The sequence below is a fragment of the Pinus tabuliformis genome, chromosome X, assembly GCF_031772625.1.
Source record: "Pinus tabuliformis cultivar Carrire ecotype Pingquan chromosome X, CPIR1, whole genome shotgun sequence".
NCBI lineage: Eukaryota > Viridiplantae > Streptophyta > Pinopsida > Pinales > Pinaceae > Pinus > Pinus tabuliformis.
In genome coordinates this window covers 1,724,775,295-1,724,797,656 of record NC_142308.1, presented here as the reverse complement: position 1 = coordinate 1,724,797,656, position 22,362 = coordinate 1,724,775,295, and the positions used below count along the sequence as shown (strand labels likewise).

Below are 22,362 nucleotides of genomic sequence, written 5' to 3'. Positions count from 1 at the left end.
TAAAATACATGTAAATAAGCCACTAGACCGAACTTTGCAAGCCTTTATACACCCAACAAAGAGATATTGATAAACATAAAAAAGCCAAACCACCTTAAAACGTTTTTAAGAATTTGACACAATAACGTGGTGAAAATTAGAAAGCATTCAGATTTCTTCAACAATCCAATGCATGTCCAGGAATGCAAACAAGTTTCTAAAAACAATAGTAGAGTGTCGCCATTTCGGCCCACACCATCCAGGCAGTTAAACAACAAAAATATAATAGCACTTCAAAACCAAGCATATTCCCAAGGGCATATGGTTCGGCAGGAGAAATGCGATGATTCCTTGCTTTATGCAAATATCATACTACTTTGTTACTCTACACACAACACAGGCATGGAGAAACCACATGTAATCTGCCTTCTTACCGAGACAGAAGTCAAAATTCAACAGAAAAAGAATCTCCAACCAAAAAATGCATACGGAAAACAGTGAGACGGAATTTTTTTCAAATATGGAATACTTTCCGTTTTTCTTTGTTCAGAAAGGAACATTGCCTAGTCAATTACATAAAGTGTGAAAAGAATTTAGAAAAAAATAGACTGAACTCAAAGAAATTCTACCTATGCTAGCTACATATGTATTTAAACAAACTAATATGGTTGAATAGATGACTCGTCCTTCAACTTGCCATTTCTAGGACAAGAAATGGAGCAAACTGCATTGGCCTACATTGAAAGATGGAGCTGCCACCACACGAGGCCAAGACACGCAAAGCCAAAAGAAAGCTCATCAATTAACAAACTAATGATAAACTTCAATATAATCCTTCCCTCATTCACCATATCATTCATTTGGTCACAGAAATCCTATGCCACTGCTTGAGAAGCCCTATCAAAACTCTCTTCTGCACTAGTCACATGCTTGATGAGTGTATGCTCTGGATGTGACAATTTCAACTGACTGTATCAATCAAACACAATAAAATGAAACAGCTTAGATGAAGATTTAGGTAAAAGCAATCCATATCAGAAAAGCTTCCAAATCCATGAGCACTGTAGCCAGAAAGCAAGTTTGGAATTCTTGATTTTACCTGAGATAGCGTGTAGCTGGTTTACCAAGATGAAGATTGCAAACTACTAGATTAGCATTAGTATCTGCATCTTTGGCATCCTGCACATAAAGGGCCATTGTAAAGCGTCAGCTTAATAACAGCTAAAATTAGCAGTTTCTTGAGACGTTTTAACAATGCCATTAATGTTGAGACAAGAATAAGCAAGTCATTAATGAAAATAAATATAGTTGGCAACCAGTTAATAACCTCGGTTTTTACAGTTTCTGCCACCATATTATATGAATGTGCTATATTGTTTTTAGTGGCTAGGAGAAGATGGATTTACAACACGGAGAAAATTGGGGCAAGTAACAACACCTTTTTCAAAGCGTCTAGAAGCACTGTCTCAGCTTCATCAAATCTTCCCATGTGCATAAGGCAAATAGCCTTGCCATTTAGAATAGTAACAGTTGGCTGATACTTGTCACCAAAGTCCTGAAAAATTAAATATGCTTCCTGGACCTTTGAACCACCCTGCCAAAACCATTCAACATACAACTCAAAAGGTCAGTTCAGGTACAATGTTCACATTCTAATGCAGATGAAAGGTAAATAGCCCATAACAGACTTACCACTGCCAAATTTATCCAAGCATTTGCAAGCTGTGCCAGAGTATGATCCTCGTCAATTTGCTGCATTAATTTCAACTGCTTCTCTGCATAATCAGACCTGTGCATCTTGAGATATATTTGAACATTCAGAGCATACCTGCACAAGGTAAAATTGTTCAGAAACTGAGCGATGGTGATGGTATCTTTGGACGGAATAACTGAATTTGCTGGCATTAAAAGGTAAATTAGCATTTCAATTAGGCTAGAACATCAACATACTAGACCAAGCAGACTCTATCAACAAGACCATATAGAAGACATAAGTGCACTAGATGTAATAAGATAGGGTATTGACATATTTATATAGGCAAAACATTTGTGATAGGCCACATACATGATACGGGCCTTAAATTTCCTGCTTTCAGAGATGAACATGGTGAGAACTAAGTTTACTTTTATTATCAATATCAAAGGGCATAGACTGACATAACAGTGGATTGTAGAAAACACATCTAAAGATTTTTAGGATATCGAAGTTAGACATGAAAGGGTTTCAGATAAAATTATACAACAATATGAAATGAAATGAAATATAAGAAACAAGAAAAAGCCCAGAAACAGCCAACCGAAGACCACTGATAAAACACCAAAACATTGCCATCCTGTAGCTGAAACAATTTATAGTAGGCTTCATCCACGCCACTTGTTCTCCATGATGATACTACTTCTACGAGCTCTGTTCTCCATTTTAACTTAATTCTGGGAGAGCTTGTACAACCCTGAATGTTTTTTAAGCTGAGTCACATGACACAAGGACACTGGGACACGGAGGACACAAAAATATTTGTATTCAACACGTGATATGGTGACCCCCCAGAACATGACATGGAGGACACCTTATATATTATATATTTAAAACTATAATATATATTAAAAAATTATAACTAATTAGAGAATTACAAATAAAATATGAAATATATATATATTTAAAACTATAATATATATTAAAAAATTATAACTAATTAGAGAATTACAGATAAAATATGAAATATATAAAACATTTACATGATAATAATTTAAATTCAATCATATAACTAATGCATATAACCAAAATAACATTAAGTGCAATCCATCTCTGAACCAAAAATACATCAACAAAGAGGCCTTAAAATGGTCTGGACTCTGTAGAATCCAAAAGAAATCATGCTACAACAAATATCTAGTATTACATTTCATCAAAATGATTGCCTCTATTGGGATCCTCCTCATCAATATCACCCTCATTAAAATAAGATAGAAACAGCTCAACATGTCAAATTGAAATTTTGTTTGAGTGATGTGTACATTTTTACTAGGGTCATGACAAAAGAGCTCAACAATCAATGCCACCAACATCAAGACACATAGAGGGCTTGGTCCTCTTAATTAAATGCTAGTTCCATAATTGTTTTAAAACCAACCGCCTTGAACCGGAAACCGGTCAAACCGGCCGGTTCATTGGGCGGGTCAAACCGAACAAAAAAACCGGTTTATGGGCCTATTTCACCAAAAAACCACAAAAACTGGCCCAAACCAGCCAGTTCCTTCATAAACCGGCCAGTTTATTGCAGGCCAGCTACAGACCCCACAGAATGTAATTTTCTGAGTTTCGATGTTGTTTTGAGGGAAATTTGGAATTGTTTCCCTCCAAAAACAACCCGTCTAAGAAAAGCATGCTCCCCCCCCTCTCATTTGCCTCACACATATCAACCCTAGCAACACTAGCAATCAATGTCAAATGGCAATGTTAAATTCGTAAAAAGAAGAAAATGAAAATTAAAGGAAATGTCACTTTGATTTTCATCCTTTGACTTAAATTTTTAACATTACCATGAAATGACTCAAGATGTTCAAGAGTGGTTTCGACCTCATTGGATTTCATATGGAGAAAATAGAATTTCATAGTTCACTCAAAATTTAGGAGACTTGATGGTTTTCAGGATTTCCTGGTTTGTGGATTTGCAATGTTTCCATTTGATTCTATCATGCATGAGGGTATGAGATTGGCATTTGATCAAGAACATGAAGCCCTTTAAGAACCTTCATGTTGGTGGCATTGATTTTTGTACTCCTCTACCATGGCCTTAACAATAATGTACCTTTCACTCAAAGGAAAATAATTGGTCAGGGATTTTCTACCACATTATAAGGCTAAGGAGATGAACCTTCACTCAAACCAAAATCACTAGTTAGGCATGTTAAACTTCAATTTCTATCATATTATAAGGTTGAGCAATCCAAGTCTGAAGACTTTGAGCGAGATGATGTTTATGTATCTCTTGCTGATGATCCATTTTTAGTAGCGCTAAATCAATGATGAGTTTCATGAGTGATCATGTTGATCAGTGATTTGTAGTTTTGATGTCTATTTTTGTTGCTACTACTACCACTATTGCTAAGATTGCAAAGTTTTAGGAGTCCTCAAACACTCAGCCAGATTATTTACGTAGCTCATATTGATGATCCCTTGTCTAGTAGTGGTGATGAGTTTGATCATGATGAGGAGTGTTCATGCTGATCACAGATATGTAGACTTGTATTAGGCCAGTGACAACATTGTTTTTAGACTCTAGAGGCCATTTAGAGCCTCATTGATTATGTATTATGTTGCTAATATGTATTGCACTCAGTGCCAATTTGATATATTCACCTTTACCTGGTATATAGATGAGCAAACTTTGCATATTTTATCTCTATTGGTTTTAAATCATGGTTTTAAATCTTAAAAATAGTTTTTTCATTAAAAACTAAGTATTTCATGTATTTTTTTAAAGACCAGTTCATTGAGATCTGACCAGTCCCAGTTTGATAGGTGGACTGGTCCGGTCACCAGTTCCAATTTTTAAAACTATGAGTTCGATATCCTCGGGCTCATACATAACAAACTCCAATAAAAATGAATCCCCCAATCTTGAAATCCTGAACACTGTCAAGTCTGATGGATTTTGAGTGGGATCTAAAATTCTAATTTCTACATATGAAATACGATGAGGTCGGAACCACTCTCAAACATCCTGAGTCAATAATGGTAATGTTAAAAATCCACTTCCCACCACTTGGAATCCCTAAACATTTCTTAATCACCCTTAGTTGCACTCCAAAACCTTTGAGATCTCCAAACTTGTGACTGAATTGCATGAGAAGGAGGCAATAAATCAATTTTAAGATGTTTTTTTCACTGGACACGTGTCTAATTTTTGGGACACTAGTAGGGCTTGTGTCAGACACCAGTCAAACTCGTGTCCTACAAATAAGACACGAGTCAAACTCGTGTCGAACACGTGTCACCCACATGTCGTGTCCAACATGTGGAATGTGTGACACGAGGGGGGGCAAGGACGTGTCGTGTCGTGTTACTTTTTAAGTAAATGTTGTTGAGACTCTAAGCTCCAACATACAAATACCTCTAGCAATCAATGCATGTGATTGTTCATGTTTAGGTTAACCTTGCTTTTACATTTGTCATTTGATCTATTGCATAGAGTTATTACACCTGGGGGGGAAAACAACCCATAATCTGTACCTATAAAAGTATCAAATAAAGATTGAATGGGAAAAAGCACCTCAAGACTCTAGGGAACAACATATACAGTAGGTAGCATTTGGTTATGGGTAGGGTTTGCTAGATAACTATAAATAAGGATAGAGTCCTCATTGATAGTGTATTGATGTCTTACTATATTGGAGCCTAGTTCATCAAGGGGTTACAACCCTTGAAGAGGCAAGGGAACAAGAGTTGATCCTTCCATAAACAATCACTATACGATGGTTCCCTACCTTGCGGGCTAAGTTACAACAAAACAGAAACAGATACGAATCCGAATATGGATCCACCAGATTTTTGAAAAGCCAAGATCCGGATATGGTGGGGGAACAACATGTACAAAAAATACAATAATATATTTCTAATTTAAAAATATATATATATTGAAACTTAAAAATCAAAAAAATTTATGCATCAAAATATTAGAACTGAAGCCATCAGATAGTTTTAAATCTAAAGACTGAAATCATGATACATCATGCTTTATACAAAACAGAGAAATGTAAATACAAAATTAAGTATCTCATCAATAATCACTCAATTGATATGATGATATAAAGTAGGTCTAACATATGCAGTAGGTAGCAATTGGTTATGGTTAGGGTTTGCTTTATAACTATAAATAAGGATAGAGTCCTCATTGATAATGTATTGATGTCTTACTATATTGGAGCCTAGTTCATCAAGGGGTTACACCCCTTGAAGAAGCAAGTGAACAAGAGTTGATCCTTCCATAAACAATCACTATACAATGGTTCCCTACCTTGCGGGCTAAGTTACAACAAAACAGAAACAGATACGAATCCGAATACAGATCCACCAGATTTTTGAAAACCCAGGATCTGGATATGGTGGGGGAACAACATGTACAAAAAATACAATAATATATTTCTAGTTTAAAATATATATATATTGAAACTTAAAAATCAAAAGTATTTGCGAAACAAAATATTAGAACTGAAACCATCACATAGTTTTAAAACTGAAGACTGAAATCATGATGCATCATGCTTTATATAAATCAGATAAATGTAAATATAAAATGAAGTATCTCATCAATAATCAATCAACTTATATGATAATATAAAGTAGGTCTAACTCATAGTATTCAAAACTGGAACCGGTGACCGGACCAGTCCATATAATAAACCAGGTTTCAAACCGAGACTGGTCAAATCTCAATGAAGGGTTTCAAAAAAATACATGAAATAATTCATTTTTAATGAAATATAATATATATATATATATATATTTCGTTAAAAATGAATTATTTCATGTATTTTTTTTAAAACCATGATTTTTGGTTAATTAGAAGATTAAATGTAAATGTAAATGCAAAATGCACATGTAAAATGACATGCGATGGAATGTAATTCAAATGGAGGGAAGAGAGGTGAGTAGATATTTTTCATTGAAAAATTAAAATATTCCCTCCCGTGCTTTAGATAGGCTTAGAGTTAGGGATTTTGAGGTGTGTTGGGAATCTGGGATTAGAGTTGGGGTCTCTCATTGGCATTCTGCATAGGGTTTTGGGATTGAGAGAACAGTGTAAAGGTTACGCAGTCTCCTTGCCGCTATGGCAGGGATGGCTGCATATTGTGTAAATTTTGCCAGTGTTAATGAAGAATCCAGATTCTGTAGCAGTGTATTTGCAACAGCTTCGTGTTGTTAACAGTTTGCGGTTTAGTTTGTTCTCACTTTAGTCTGAATTCCAATGTTATGTGTTTATTTGCAGCATTGTGTGTGTATTGTATTTGTTTCTGCAATTTACAGTTGCTTCTATATTTTTCTGGGTGTAAAATTTTGCAGCCATGGTTTCTCTTGTTGGCCCTTCTGGCCAAAGGGTAAATTTTGTCCAACAAATTGCACCAACCAGGAAAACCCTGGTTCCCCTATTCAGTCAGGTGGCAGCAGCGGTGGAGAGAAGCCCAGGGGGTTGAACTTGTGGTTAGATGGGGGTTATGGACCTGGCCAGCCTGTAACTTCAGCAAGAGCGCAAAATCATTAGTTTATTGGCTCAAGATTTTCTGGGTTTTGTTAGTTTGGTGGCTCATCGTTAGTTTGGTGGCCGCTTCGGTACTTCCAAGTTCCAATAGCTTCTCATCAGCTTTTAAAATGTTTTCTTTACGGAGGGAGAAGCCAAGGCCGAGGGAGTTGGTGAGAGTTTGGCATTTGAATTATTTCCCAGCCATTTGTTTTCCTTTTATGCTGATGCCATCCAGGAAGTCCCCAGTTTTCAGCTTAGCCCCCTCTTGGCTAGAAAATTTTTGGGTTCATGACGATCTGGGTTCGTGACAGTTATTCATGTTTTACGCTATTCGTGAAGCTGCTTCATCTATTTCACCAGTGGTATTTAGAGCCTCAAAGCATCAGAGACTCATTTATTCAGTCATTGAGTCTGTATTTCGAAACCACTGTAGGATAGACATAACAAAGACAGTATCATTGGTTCCAAACCGAGTAGCAACTTTAATATCACCCCAGAAATATGATGAAAACCTCTTGGCAGCACTTTGACGAGGAGATTCAATCTACAGTTGAAAGTTTGAAACACACCCTAGTGAGAAGGATGTCAAACCTGAGGGTAACATACCATTCGATAATCCACTTGCCAAACCATCTGATAATTTGTGCCATCTCTGTCATCTCTACTGTGCTCTGCTGAACCATGAAGAAATAATGAAGAAGAAATGATCGAAAGTGAGTCACAAGACCTTGCCACTCTCCACTAACCCAAAGTCAGTCTCGATCCCAGATCAATATCAAACATCCTAGCATAGGGAGTACGGCAGTACACAATGCGTCCATAAGTAGCGCTATCCCTATCCTCATTTCCCAACTCATTGGCCAGATGAGAGGTACTTCCCATGAGTCCCGCACAGCATGGGTAGGATGTATCGACAAAAGAAGGTGAACCACTCATCCTGCTCATATGCCATAGGAGAAGGTGAACCACTCATCTTGCTCATATGCCATAAGCGAAGGTGAACCACTCATCCTATGCATATATCAACCATCATGAGGTATCACAAGGGAAGGTGAACCACTCACCCTGTACATAGGGCACCACTAGGGGAAGGTGAACCACTCACCCTATGGTCGCTCATAGCTCTAAGAAGTGCCCCAAGCCCCTCGGAGCTCAATATCCAACTCAAACAGGACCCTCATAAGAGTGTCTTTCCACGACTCCAAGTCATTCACAGAAGGTTAAGAATTTGACCTTCCCCAGGGGCTTTGTAAGAATGTCTGCGACCTGTTCATCAGTCCCAATTGATGGAGCCTTATTGCTCCCCGTTGTACCATATCCCGAATAAAGTGGTACCTGATATCAATATTCTTGGAGTAGTCATGAAGCACGAGATTCTCAAAAAGACGAATCCCACTTTGGTTGTCACGATAGATCAAGATGGTATCCAGCATATGCCACCGCGGTATCTACTTGATTTGTATTGTCTACGGTGGTATCTACTTGATTTTTATTGTCCACTAACTAGTCAATCTGATGTTGTCTATATACTGATCTTTGCTCTAATACCATGTTAAATTTCCATGAAACTCTGCAACTACTTAGATGAATAACTAAAAACTAAACCTACTTTACTTTTACCAAGATACAGGGTTTGTTAACAATTTTTAAGTAGCGGAATAAAAACACCAAATATAAAAAATACATCACACAAATTGACACATTTGTCTACTCTAGAAACCCAATAGGGAAAACATGTTTCCTTGGTTGTAGTATTTTATTGATTGTTCTCGAGCAATTGAATCTATTCAAAGCAATCTGTCTTTGAGAAAGCATTTTGCTTCTTCTCACAAATCTCAACGGGTACAATTGATCTCAGCTTGCCTTGATCTCAGCCCTCTAGCACGCAATTGTTCCTCTATTGCCTCCTCACCTTGCTCTACAAACCTTGCTCTCTTCTCCTTGATCTTTGCACACTAGAAGCTTCCTAAATCCTTGCTCACTAGGTCCCTATTTCCTAGCGCACATGAGGCCCCTAAATCCTAGCCCAAATTTGCCCCTATTTCCTTGTGTAGATTTGGCTCCTATCTTGTAGCGCAATTCCTCCTATTCTCCTGGGCACTTATGACTTCCTACTCCTTAGGACACAAGCTTTGCGCACAATCTCCTAAATACTTGCGCACTTGTGATCTCTTGTTCCTTAGGACACAAAATCTTTGCGTTGTCCGCAATCAAAAATGATCTCACAGACCTTGTGAATTGTCTGGGCTCACAAACCTTGTGAAAAAAACTTATATTTTCCTATGCCTTTGTCCTCCTATTTATAGACACAATTCGAGCATGCAAGGAGACCCAATTCAAGTTTAGAAGCTTGAGTTCACAATCAAAGTCACATTGCCAGTTATCAGCTAGTCACAATACATGTGCTACAACAATTTTATAATCAAAAGCCATTATCAGGTATTGCCTTAGCATATATAAATCACAATTTAGTCATTATTTCCTCATATTTACCAACATTTTCATGCTTAATTTGTTTATATTACTCCACTTTCTCAATCCAGAGAAATGTAAATTGGATAAGGCCAAATGATTCCATGGACTCGTAGCCTCCCTACTGAATCATCTACACAATCTAGTGTATATAAGCCTATTGGGCTAATCCACTTGGTTCAAACTGTCTTTAGCCTCCACTTGGTTCAAACTTCAAATTGTCTTTAGCCTTGTCTCCTCTTGGATGCAATCATCCAAAGCTTGAAATTACTCACTATTTAATTATATTTTTCAGTTGGTATAGCAAGTGAAGGTGATCTATATGTGACCAATGCCTATGCATAATCATGGAGTATACATGTGAGAAAACTAGACCCCACACTCTAAAGGTCTAGCAAATATAGATGCTTCATGCCATCCATGCTTTTTGCTTTCCCCCAGAGCTTCTCAAAGGTGTAAAACACAAACGCCCTACACAAAGTATCCCCAACAGGAAGAAAACACTTTTCATACTATGGGCACCAACTCTTCATCTATGACCATCATCTCGATAGCAACAAGTTGATCTCTCAACTCAATGATCTTCGTCAAGTAATTCACATCGCATGGGCATCACTCGTGTGCATGCTAGTAAGATTGTTCTTAAAAATCATCTTGCAAAAAATATTCACTATGATACAAAGTGATCAAGGTATAGTATATATCTTTAGCCAACTTCTTCTCTACAATGTGAGGGATGAATTAGTCCTTATTGTTAGAAAATGTAACTAGGTTTGGTCTTCATAATTATCTTTGTACTTATGTCATTGTATATTTTATGTAAAAAACAAAAAGAAGAAAAAAGAAAAAATTATTTTTCAAGCATGGGTTTCATGCTCAAAAAATTATTATTTCATTAGTTAAGCATGTTCTTCATGCTTCTAGGATTTGATGAATTAAGGAGTCAAAGTCATATTTGGACCTATTGTAAAGAAAAAGGAAAAATAATTTTTAAATATGTAATTTGGTCAATAAACCCCTCTAGATGCCAAGTCGACATTGCATGTCAAGTCAACCCTTCCCCAAAGCTCATGTCTATTCAAACCCCTCTGAACAATATAAATAGAGTGTGAGTTGAGCTCATTTGGACACATACAATTCACTTGATTGGTTCTGAAATTTCGCAGAAGGAGGGCCAAAGTCTAAAATTGAAAAAGGGTTTGTTGAAGTTCTGCCTCATTATATCTCATATTTGTTGTTGGTCTCTTGTTGTTGATGGATTCATTGTGCAGAAGGAGGTTTTGACTTGGCATTTAGAAGGTTGGAATCTTTTTGTAGTCATGGGTCTTGGATATATCACTTTGATCTGATTCTATAAGAAGATAATTTTTCAGGGTTTTCCCTCTAGAGGGGTTTTGCCCTTGCTTGGAGCCTATATCTTGTGTTTATTGTTTTTCTTGTGATCTTCTTGTTTACGTTTTGGTAATTGTTTGATAAAATAACATAATAAAGATTAATAAAGAGCCAACTTCACAAGCAATTATCAAGAAAAGAGAAATCTAATCTAAATCATAAGCCTCTCAATTTCTCAACACTTAACAGAATGAAGGATGGTTCTCTTCATTTCAACAGAGTTCTTTTGTGTTCATCCAATTCTACAAGATTGTAAGTTGTTAAAAATATGCAACTACATTCAAATTCTACTTTGGACAGCTCACCTAATGGAAATAATGATTGCATTGAATTCCTCTTTTCGAGAGGACCAAAATCGACTTAAAGATCACTCAAACTAGATAAGAGAAAGTGTACTTATGAAGAAAAGCCCACATGTGCATATTTGATAAGGTCGGCCCTAAAGCAAAGTGGACCACCTTAGAAGCTATAAATACAAGGGACCTCTACCTCATTTAGACACAATAATGAGACACTCTTCTATCTTGGTTTTTGGCTCGCACATGTTTTGTCAGGCCAGGCTAGCTCAGAAATTAATGAGCGCAATAAACAACTGGATGATTTTATTCATTAGACTATTATTATTTATACATTAACAAAACGGATCAGTTCATCTTCTAGATGACTGTCCGGCTTCACCTCATCCGTTTCGGATTAGGTGTCAACATTCCCCCCCTTAATCTGAAGGGATGTTGGTGAGTCCAAGCATCGTTCTGAATCTTTCAAGCTTTTCTCTTCCAAGCGCTTTGGTGAAGATGTCTGCAATTTGCTCGTTTGTGGAACAATGACAGAGATGGATTGTTTTGGCCTCAACATGATGTCGGATCAGATGATATTTAGTATTGATGTGCTTAGTACGATCATGGAACTTTGGGTTCTTGGCCAACTTTATTGCAGAGGTGTTATCAATCATGAGTGGAGTAGAATGTATTTGTTTTACTTGCAAATCTTCAAGAATTTTCCTGAGCCACACAATTTCTTTCATTGCTTCAGCTGTTGCCACGTATTCTGCTTCTGTTGTGGAATCTGTTGGTACTGATTGTTTGCGTGATCTCCAGGAGACAGCTCCTGATCCAAGACTCATAGCATATCCTGAAGTAGATACCCCAGTTTCTTTGTCTCCATCGAAGTCTGAATCAGAGTATCCAATCAAGTTGAAGTCGTCCACCTGTGTATACTTGATTCCAAGGTCTTGAGTTCCCTTCAAGTACCTTAGAACTCTTTTTGCAGCAGACCAATGTCCCTCACAAGGCTTTTGCATTAACCTGGAGAGGATTCCAACAGCAAATGAAATGTATGGTCTAGTAGTAGTGAGGTAGATGAGACTTCCTACAAGTTGTCTATACTTTGTTGCATCCTCAAATTCCTTTCCTTCAATAGATGTGAGCTTCAAGTTTTGTTCCATTGGAGTAGAAAGGGGATTGCACTCTGTCATGCCAAATCTGTTTAACAAATCTCCAATGTATTTCTTTTGAGAAAGAAATATGGACTTTGGATGTTGGGTTACTTCAATGCCAAGATAGTAATGAACATAGCCCAAATCAGTCATTTCAAAAAAATTTCCTAATTCTTTCTTTATGGATGCAATATAGCTTTCATTGTTCCCTGTCATTAAAAGATCATCTACATATACCACAAGATATACAACTGTTTTGCCAACTTTCTTGACAAATAAAGTTGCATCATCAAGATCAAAATGTTTGAAGTTGAGTTGCAGAAGATGCTCAGTTAGTTTTTCATACCAGGCTCGTGGTGCTTGTTTGAGGCCATACAAGGACTTCACAAGTTTGCATACTTTGTGTTCATGTCCTTTCACAGCAAATCCTTCAGGCTGGGACATAAAAACATTCTCTTTTAGATCTCCATTCAAGAATGCAGTTTTTACATCCATTTGATGGACTTTCCAACCGTTCTGAGCAGCTAGTGCAAAGAGTGTCCGGATGGTGGCCCATTTTGCTGTGGGAGCAAAAGTTTCCTCATAATTGACCCCTTCCTTCTGTGCAAAACCTTTTGCCACAAGCCTGGCTTTGTGCTTGTCAAGTGAGCCATCAGCTTTGTACTTGTTCTTGTAGACCCACTTGCAGCCAATTGGTTTGGTTCCAAATGGAGGATCAACCAGCTTCCAAGTGCCATTCTTTATGAGGGCATCATACTCCTTCTGCATCGCTTCTTTCCATTCATCATGAGAAGCAGCTTCTTTGAAGGAAGTTGGTTCAAAATCTGTAGACAAGTTCAATTCACAATCATAAGTAACATCCATATCAACAGGTGAATTAGAGTTATCTACATCACCTCCATCTTGTCGGTTTGAATTTCTGGTTCCTGTTTTTCCAATTTCATCAGGATGAACACTTTCAAGTGTCTTTGTCAGCCACTTTGGGGGACCTTTCTGAGATGGTCCAGGCTGTTCTGTTGATTGAGTTGGGTCTGAATCAAGATTGAGTCTCCCAATTCTATCAATTACATCACTTAAAGCATCATCCGTTGTTGGAGTGTCATGCAGGGGAGATTGTTCTTCAGAAGAAGATTCCACATGTTGATCTAGTATAGGAATCCCCCCTTCAAGATGTGGAATCTGATTATCAAACTCTTGAAATGATTTCGGTTTTGTGAATCTATCCAAGCGATCAAGTTGCCGCTCAACAACACTGTCAGATTTGGACGATTCAAGAAAAATGACATCTCTAGATAAAACAAACTTTTTATTTACTTCATCATAAAGGCGGTATGCTTTAGATGTGTTTGAATACCCCAGGAAGATACACTTACGACTTCTAGCACCAAGTTTGTTTCTATGTACCTTTGGTATTAAAGCATAACAGGTGGAACCAAATATCCTGAGATGTTTTACCGAAGGAACATGTCCATACCACAATTCATAAGGAGTCTTGTTTCTTATAGCACTAGATGGACATCTATTCTTTATATATGCAGCACATAGAACAGCATCAGCCCAAAACATTGTCTTTACATTTTTGAAGAAAAGCATGGATCGTACCATATTCAAAATTGTTCTGTTCATTCTTTCAGCTACACCATTCTGTTGAGGATTATAAGGTACAGTTGTTTGATGTTTAATCCCATGTTGGCGAAGATAGTGTTCAAATTCATTTGATGTATATTCTTTTCCATTATCAGTGCGAATAGACCCAATATGAGATTGTGCATCATTTTCAATCCACTTATGAAAATTCTTGAATGTTTGAAAAGCATCAGATTTGTTCTTCAATAAGTAAACCCAACACATTCTGGTGTAATCATCAATAAATGTCATGATATATTTATTTCCATTTGCAGAAGGAACAGGCATTGGACCACATAAATCTGAATGAATAAGTTCAAGCTTCCTATGTGCTCTTGAATGTGAATCATGAAAAGACTGTTTGCTATGCTTTCCTAGAATGCAAGCATCACATTGTTTATGTTTTCTAGGAATTGTAGGCAAACCAGCAACACCATTTTTCTTCAACAAGCGGAGACTGTCATAGTTTAAATGTCCAAATCTAGCATGCCATAATAAACTTGATGGAAGTGCACCTTCTTCATGATGAGAAATATATGAGAAATGTTGTGCATGAGCAGAGGTTCCTTGCAGTTTAAGGAGTCTTTCTTCTTCTATACCCCTCATGACAAGTGAGTGGTCAGATGCCTTTCTTACCTCAAGCTTGCCATCAAACATGTGAATGGAGTGACCTTGCTGGCGGATGTGGACCAGGGACAGCAAGTTTCTCTTCAGCTGTGGGAGATATAGAACATGATCCAAAAGAAAGTCTGGAAGACCAGGCAGTTTAAGCCTGATTGTGCCAAGCCCTGATGGCTTGATTTTTGACTGATCTGCAAAGTATACTGCTCCATCAACATTGTCAGTGAAATCTTCAAAGAAATCTCTCCTATAAGTCATATGACAGGTTGCTCCTGAATCAAGCAACCAGTCATTTTTCGAAGAAGCAAGTGAAGCATTAAACAAATCTTCATTTACTCCAATGTTACATTGTGCCTCAATATAGTGAGCGGATTCAGGTGCTTTACCTTTGTCTGAGTCATCAGTTTTACCTTTCTGCTGGTTTCTTCTCTGCTCAACCTTGTCCCATGGTAGCTTGCATGTAGAAGCATCATGTGATCCATTTCGTTTGCAGCGAATGCAATGCAGATCTGCCTTTTCTGCTTGAGGATGTCTGCCCCCCCTGCCTCTGAAGTATCTTCCTCTTCCTCTTCGTCCACCTCTTCCTCTTGTAGAATCTTGTGCAGGATGCTTTTCTTTATGAGCAAGGCAAACAGTCTCTTCAGAAGATTCAGGGACTGTTTTCTTTCCAAAGGCTTTCTCTCTTTCAGCAAACTTTTTCACAAGAGTGTCAAAGGTTATCTCTTTAAGATTTCCATTTGCTTGTAAAGACTCAAGATAGTTAGAATAGGTAGGATAGAGTGCTTTGAGAAAGGCAATAAGAGAGATATCCAGCTCAACCTTAGTGGATTTAATATCATGCACTATAGACTTTATTTCAGATGCAAGAGTAAGAGGATCATTATTTTTCAGTTCAAGAGTGAAGAGTTTAATCATAAGCTGAACAACTTCAAGTGCAGAATGTGTATCATAGAGTTCTTTCAGCTTTTGTAAAGCTTCAAAGGCAGTGGAATAGGATGAAATATGACGACTTACTTCCTCATTTACAGATGCTGCGATCAATGCAAAGGCTTTGCTGTTCTTGTTTTCCCAAATGGCGAGTTCTTTGTCTGATGTGGGCTGCACAGGGTCTTTGTCTTCTTCTCCGACACACACTCCTTTCCACAGCTCATTGTAGATAAGGGTGTGTTTTACCATCCGGGACCATTCAAAATAGTTCTCCTTGCCAGTGAGAACTATTCCGACCATTGAAATGATTGAATGCATTCTGTAAAAATATCTCTGCTAAAAAAAACTTCTGTTGATAAAAGACTTCTGCTGGAGAAAAAAAATTCTTATGCCACAGCAAGCCTGCTGAAAAAAAATCTTATGTCATAGCAAGATTTCTGCTGGAAAAAAAAACTTATGTCATAGCCTTATGCATTCTGTAAAAAAAAATATCTCTCTGCCAAAAAAATCCTTATGCCATAGCCTTATTTTCTTCAAACATACATCATTTCTTATATCACCGCCACAATATTATGTTTTGAAAAAAGGAAGGCGCTCAAGGGATCTCATATATCATTTCAATATATATATTAATGCAAAAACTGTTCAAGAGGACAGCGTAATAAAACTCTGAGATGGTCCAGGCATTTGTATTTGTTTAACAAGATTAAAACTCTGCTCCAAGTATACTATAAACTCCGCTGCTAGCACATTACAAACGGGTTATTCAAAGAAACAACCCTCAAAACACCGTCAGGCACCACACCACAGCCTCGACTTCGTTTGCTTTCCAGATGTGCAAAAGCCACAAAGGTTAATGCGTATATAACCATGGTCAATGGGAATATAACGCAGTCTTCAAATCCACGGTCTTCAATAAAAACGCAGTCCACAGCATTAAAATGTATATACCATGAGATGTCATGAGATGTCTTGTCTTCAAAAAAACGCAGTCCACAGCATTTAAAATGTATATACCCACAGCATTCAGTCTTCAAATAAAAATGCAGTTAACCATTTCAAGTTTTAAAAAAACGCAGTCATCTTTTCAGTCTTCATGTCATCAATACAACGCAATCTATCAACGCAGTCGCAGTCTTCAAAACAATACCACGCATGCTTGCATCCATTCTTCAATACACCGCAGACTTTAACACAATACAACGCAGCATTTCCATACAATACAATACAACGTAGCTTCAATACAACGCTGATGTATAAACATTTGTATTGATGACAATACTCTGCTCATACAGCAATTCCATGCAAAACGCAGCGATACCAATAGAGCGTAACCACAGTTCTTACAAAAATAGAGCGATACCAATAGAGCGATACCACAGTGCAGCGTAACGCAGTCTATACCACAGTCTTTACAATCAAAAGAAAACGATACCTCAGTTTTCAACGCAGTATTCAACAGCGCATTCCACGCATCCAGGGGCCAGAGGCGCTCAGATCACCGCCAGAAGCACGCAGTCTCAGGACAGAGGTAGGTTTCATGAGGCAGTAGAAACCTGGCAGAGGCAGGAGCTATTTCTGGGACCTGTGCTCTGATACCATGTCAGGCCAGGCTAGCTCAGAAATTAATGAGCGCAATAAACAACTGGATGATTTTATTCATTAGACTATTATTATTTATACATTTACAAAACGGATCAGTTCATCTTCTAGATGACTGTCCGGCTTCACCTCATCCGTTTCGGATTAGGTGTCAACATGTTTGAGGCTCATCCGTGGAGGAATAGCTTCGCTCTAAGGTGGAATTACAGGGTTCGAAGCTCGCATTTGATTTAGGGTTTTAGGCCCCAGTCGAAGGCACAAAAACGGAAGGATTCGACTGTAATTGCACACACAAAAGCTCATTCGTGCGACTGGAGCTTTCCAATTGCACAGACAACTCTCCACCCATGCAACTGGGGGTTTAGGGTTTCTGCAGTCCAAATCTGACCCCAATCACTCTCATGTCGGGGTTAAGGGAGCGACTAGGAAAGCTATAGTCGCTCACATGTCACCTACTTCATTCAACCGGAACCTAAAAGATGAAATCTCAACCTTCTAAAGATTTCGCTCAGTGACCGCAGTGTTCCGCAGTTGACTACAAACAGTGATAGTTCAAAATAGAGTTCAGAATCAAATTTTGAGTATATACATTGTTGGGTTCATTTCTTGGATGTTGTAGTTGTTTTGATGGCTAGTTGCATAGATGAAGATATGGATCATTGTACTTTCTTTTGCTGAATCATTTGATGACAATCTAAGAAGAAGAATTTGCAAGGGTTTTCCCCATAGTGGGTTTGCCCTGGTCTCCGACCAATCCTGGTGTCTCTATGTGTGAATGTTTTTCTTCTATTGTTCCTTAATGTTCTGCTGCATTGATGATGATCATATTGTTCTTTCCACATAGTTGCATATGATGATGAATAATGATGTAAATCTGAACAAAGCTATGGTGTTATAGGGTGAACTTAATGTGTTAATGAAGAAACGCAATTATCAAAGCAAAGAACAATATAGCCCTATGAAAAATTAAAATACGCATTGTAGCCTTAGCTTCCACAAAACACCAAAAGATCAGCCTCCTTCAACAACATTTGTAATCTACACTTCCAAAGTGTGAAGTTGAAAGCACCCTCTAACTGGCTAGAATTTGTGAGACCTCGAGTGGCAATTCCTACAACCCCCTGAACACACCTCAAACAAACAAATCCATTGGAACAGATCAGCAACTTATCACATGTGCAGATCCCCTCTATCAGGCCTAAAACTACACTAATCACTTGAGCCTCACAAGCATATCAGCTACAACAACCTACACAGGTTCAAGCACCTATCTCAATTGCAGATCAGCTTCAATCACTCAAGCTATGTCATCACAGCCTCTAAAATCCTACAACAGCTCCCTCTCACAGGCAGCAGCCCTCTCCATAATCCATATACAAATCCTGGAAGATTTCAGATAACATGCTCAAATACCACACCTCATAGGAAGAAAATCTTAGTGAAAACTATCTAAATCTCACAAAACAACAGCAATGTGGACTGTCAACTCAAAGGTGTATACACTGCATAAAAACACTGTTATCAATATGACAGGAAGTAGGTAACAACACTCAATCACATATCACTTCCTACCACTCAAGAAATAAGAAATTACAAAGCAATAGATCAAATCAGCGTTGAAAAAATCAACACTGGCAAAAAATCGGCAAGGGTCCAGAAAACATCTTCTCGGAAACATTGGCAACAAAATCGACAAAAATGGGCAAACCACCGCACATTAAGAAGTACAAAATATATTCATTTTTTCAAAATCAGAAAAGAAAAGGCAAAAATCAAAAAAATTAATAAAAATAAAAATAAAATCAGGGAAAATCACCAAAGGAAAAAATCACAATTTTTTTGGCCGAAAAATCGAGTGGTTGAAAAATCACAATTTTTCGAGACTTTTCGGCAATCATCAAAATTCTCTGTATCATTTATGCCTTTAACACAAAACTTGTTAGACAATATATATTGCAATATGCAAGTAGATATAGCAGATATATAAGTAGAAAAATGATTAATCTAGAAACACTGTATGTTTAGAACTGATTACCCCAAGATTGAAATTTGAAACCATTTTGCATTCAAAACAATCCTAAATTATAATTTCAGATATTTTCACTTACAATATTTTATATATGCTATACTCTTGATTATCCTTGTACTCCGTCTATCTTTTATCCGATCTGGCCATAATGGGTAATCACCTAAAACTAACATTTTTGTCCATTAAGGTTTCTCAGTTACTCAAGTTGAAAACATTCAAAATCCTAGGGAGATCCAGCATAACGAATCAATTCTACATTCACCCCAAACATAAATAAATTTGATTGCAGCTTATGGGTGTTGTGTCAATCATATTACCACCTATGAATCAGTGTTTTGTCGATTTAACTGTCATATTCATTGAAAACCTTCAAAAGGTATGACATCAAAAATTAGTGTCATCCAGTCACTGATGTTTTAGATAGAAACTAGCCATGGAACAAACTCTAACCAAAAGAAAGATACCTAAGACCAGTATAAGATTTAAATTTATGATCCCTGAATCCTGATATTTAACAGAATTGTCACATATAATAGAAAAGCATTGTCGTCAATTAGATCTAGCCCGAGTGGTTGGGAGGAGAAATGTTATCGTCTGCACCAAGGCTCAATTCCTGCTTGTGACATGTGCACTCTTTGTGAGCAAGCTATTGTTTAAAGCTCTTTGTGAGGGAATTGTTGGTTGGGGGTGGCAAGTTACTAGCAGTATAATCCTTTCTTACAGGCTTGAGAGGGACAATTTCTATTTCGAGGAAAAAAAATTATAGAAAAGCATATTTATATATTTCTATTGAATGGTACATGAAAATTCCCAGATATTTAAAAAATTGTCATGCACTATTTATATTGAGTAGTAGATACCCTTGACACAATAGTCTAAAATGGCAGCCTAATTCAACTACTGAGAAAACAAATTGCAAAACGGAAAGGAAATTCAAAATAAAGTAGCAAATGAGAATCTATTTTTCACAAGTCACTAATGAATGAGAAAAAGAAACTGAATATAGTTTATACTCACAATTCTAGTGTTCCTCCTGAGTGAGTGTGTTTCAGAGCCTCATTGTAATCTTGTTCATGAACGTAGATGGTTCCAGCAATCAGCTTCAAAACAGGATTGTTGCTTATGACAGTATCACTGAGCCATTCTTTGAGACTGGAAAGAGCAGTTTCCTGTAATAAAAAGAACAGTAATAAATGTAACTTGCAAAATAAAAAGTAAACACAAAGAAACCTACTCTCACCAATATACCTGTAAAACCTATCTTCCATAACAATGTTCAAACACTTGACTCCATGGACCAAATTCCATTTTTAAGTTTCCAAATTAATACATTTCTCACATTTTTGTAGCAGGAAAAGACATTTGCCTTGGCCTGCAGCATGAATCACATGGACCTACTTCTACTTTTAGGTTTCCAAATTAATTCATTTCTCACATTTTTGTCACAGGAAAAGACATTTGCATTGGCCTGCAGCATGAATCACAAATTTTATCAAAGCTTAGAAAAAAATTCTAGATGAGCTGTGATAGTTCCAGGCTGGATAGCTTGATCAGTCATAACTTTGTCATATTATCAAAATCCAAATGTATCTCCAAAGTACAAAAAAAATGAAAGCTATTAGTCAGTGAAATTTACAACAAACTGCCCATATTGTCAAATTCATATGTACATTCAAGATTTTATTAACTTTCAATTCAATTGGAGATCACTTTAAAAATAAAATAAAGCTAATAATAGTAATCATAAATGCAAATCAAAGTTACCATTCTCAATTCAAAGAATGACTCAGCAAGGCTGAATAGTAAGAATTGATTAAGTCTCTAGAAAATCTTGGGGGTTGACTCAGGCACTTAAATTAAAAATAAAAATACACTAGATTTCAAAGACATACTGCATACAACAAAATGACATTCATGCTTATCAGTAAAGCAAGCAAAATGAGTGATTCCTTTTATTTTTTCTGTCTTTAGAAACACACAGTTGGGTGTGACTCACAAGGCTCACAAATCAGACTCACCAAATCAATGACGTGGATTTGACTTGAATGTCTGAGTTATATTTGTGAGTCAAAATTGTCAGTATCACTTGAGACCGAGACAGAATTATAGGAGCTGACACCACATGGTTTCTTCAAAGAGAAGAATCAACCCATACTCAGGAGACTCTAGTAAGACAGAAACAAATAATAACAATAAATAGATGATGAATTCCTAACAGAGAAGAAAACTTCAAGACACAAAGTCAATGACTCAGCAGATTAATGCACAGGTGGGATTGAGGAAGCCGAAGAAACCCTAGCTAGGCTAGAGGAAGATCTTCATCTGGTCAACCACAGCAAGAAACCCACAGTAGATATGAGAATTTGAATATTTTGGAACTTGTTCAAAATGGAGGGGGGTGTAGAACTCCCCAGTGTTCTGCCAAGACTCAACAGGTAAAGACAAGGATCTTTTTCTCCTACTACAATAAACCTAGGTTTTCAAATGAAAAAAGGTTGTAAGGTCACTCTGCAAGATAATCAGGCATTGTCAGTCAACTGCATGGTACCTACGCCGGTAGGCATGAAGTGACAACCATTCACATGGTACAGGCAGCAAATGGGACATCAGATATCAACATATCTGGCTCCATTCTATCACTGTATCTGGGAGAGGGCCATATTTAAACTTTACCTCTACAAGCACTGTTCTTTCAAGTGCATGCACTGGTGCTCTAATCTCTGATTTGGACTCAGATCCAGCAAAAGAAGGTGCATTTGTGGACAGGGATCTTGACGTAGGTTGTTTGGAAGGGCCTGGGCTCACTAAACATCCTGCCCCCACCAAAGGTAGTCAGACTTTGCGCTGTGAAAGGTGATAAAGAAGTCAGATCAGAGAGTTAAATTGGTGGTTGGAGAGGATATTCAGGTCAGTCAAATCATGGCTTTCTATTGGCAGGTTTTTTGGTCCAAATTGTAGAAAATATACTTTAAAACTGGTAGAAGGAGATTTGGGTTCCAAAATTAGGGTATACTACTTTTCACGTCATGTCCAGTGGT

The 22,362-nt window shown here is 37.4% G+C and overlaps 1 protein-coding gene across 1 annotated transcript in view; it reads right to left on the bottom strand.

Moving 5' to 3' along the window:
- Positions 1–652: 652 nt before the first annotated feature.
- Positions 653–22,362, bottom strand: part of LOC149146668 (coatomer subunit epsilon-1-like) — a 44,165-nt gene continuing 22,455 nt past the window's right edge. The window contains exons 3-7 of the mRNA XM_089447152.1: positions 20,342–20,493; positions 1,672–1,807; positions 1,418–1,573; positions 1,079–1,158; positions 653–948 (exon numbers count right to left, since the gene is read on the bottom strand). Coding sequence (XP_089303278.1) covers positions 855–948; positions 1,079–1,158; positions 1,418–1,573; positions 1,672–1,807; positions 20,342–20,493 — 618 coding nt within the window. The 3' untranslated portion in view covers positions 653–854. The remainder of the gene's footprint in view (positions 949–1,078; positions 1,159–1,417; positions 1,574–1,671; positions 1,808–20,341; positions 20,494–22,362) is intronic.